Source organism: Trachymyrmex septentrionalis, unplaced genomic scaffold (assembly GCF_001594115.1).
Source record: "Trachymyrmex septentrionalis isolate Tsep2-gDNA-1 unplaced genomic scaffold, Tsep1.0 scaffold1538, whole genome shotgun sequence".
NCBI classification, from domain to species: Eukaryota; Metazoa; Arthropoda; class Insecta; order Hymenoptera; family Formicidae; genus Trachymyrmex; species Trachymyrmex septentrionalis.
The window spans coordinates 1-858 of record NW_017304692.1 but is presented as its reverse complement, the minus strand read 5'-3'; the positions used below and the strand labels follow the sequence as shown (position 1 = coordinate 858).

Here is an 858-nt window from a genome sequence, read left to right as displayed (position 1 = left end):
TGACATTATGTTGAACAACAATTTAAATGAGTTGCACAGGTAATCGTTTTAAATAAAAAGTAAACACTGTAAACAGTGGATAATAATTTTAATACTTAATTTTTATACAGCACTTATTTAGGAATATGTGAGAGAGATAACGTTTAGTTTACTTAGTAAACTATCGCTAATTATTATTTCGTTTGACAGAGAAAAAATATTTGAAAGCTTTGTTACGATCTTACCAAGTTTACTCCTGAAACCGAGCATAGATGACGTTGTAATTCGTATGATCAGTCAAATAGTTTTACGTTTTAAAGAATATATCCGGGAAGAATTGATAGCTAAACACGAGTCTATTATCGGTAAATTGTATGAATTTGATTAAATCGTATATTGTGCCATCGTTTTTATCATAACGCTTTCTTCTTTTCAGAAAATGCTAAGAAGATCAACATTGTGGGTACACACGACGACAAACAGTCGAGACTTATGATATATAATCTATTTTATTTCGTAGATTCACAGATTTACTATGAAATTAAATCAATCGCAGTTATATATACACAGATACAGAGCTTAAAAATACGATTGATTTTTCTATGTCAAGTACAAGCTTTGATCAATTTTTATTTAATATTTAACATATCTTACGGAACAATGGATGGTACGCGCGTATACATGCGTCAGCGTATATGCATATGACTTGTTATGACTTGAATGAATTATTCCACGAGAATGAGACAATCGCGGAACTAGGACAGAACTTTCCGTCTTAGTTTAGTCCGTTCTACATGTCCACGAACTCTGTTCAGAACAATTATCAGACGCTCTGTATAAAGGATGAGTCATTTTAATATTCCGTTCCAAATATTTTTT

The 858-nt window shown here is 31.2% G+C and overlaps 1 protein-coding gene across 1 annotated transcript; it reads left to right on the top strand.

The window, feature by feature from the left end:
- Positions 1-6: 6 nt before the first annotated feature.
- Positions 7-852, top strand: LOC108745883. The gene is made up of 3 exons (XM_018482285.1): positions 7-39; positions 190-344; positions 416-852. Exons 1-3 carry the CDS (start codon positions 8-10, stop codon positions 682-684), a joined length of 456 nt encoding a protein of 151 aa, XP_018337787.1. The 5' UTR covers position 7; the 3' UTR covers positions 685-852.
- Positions 853-858: the final 6 nt, after the last annotated feature.

Excerpts from the sequence above, each read along its gene's own strand:
- LOC108745883 (XM_018482285.1), top strand. The coding sequence starts at position 8 with ATGTTGAACAACAATTTAAATGAGTTGCACAG. Across the intron at positions 40-189 it reads AATTTAAATGAGTTGCACAG|AGAAAAAATATTTGAAAGCT; the intron begins GTAATCGTTTTA and ends TTCGTTTGACAG. Across the intron at positions 345-415 it reads TAAACACGAGTCTATTATCG|AAAATGCTAAGAAGATCAAC; the intron begins GTAAATTGTATG and ends TCTTCTTTTCAG.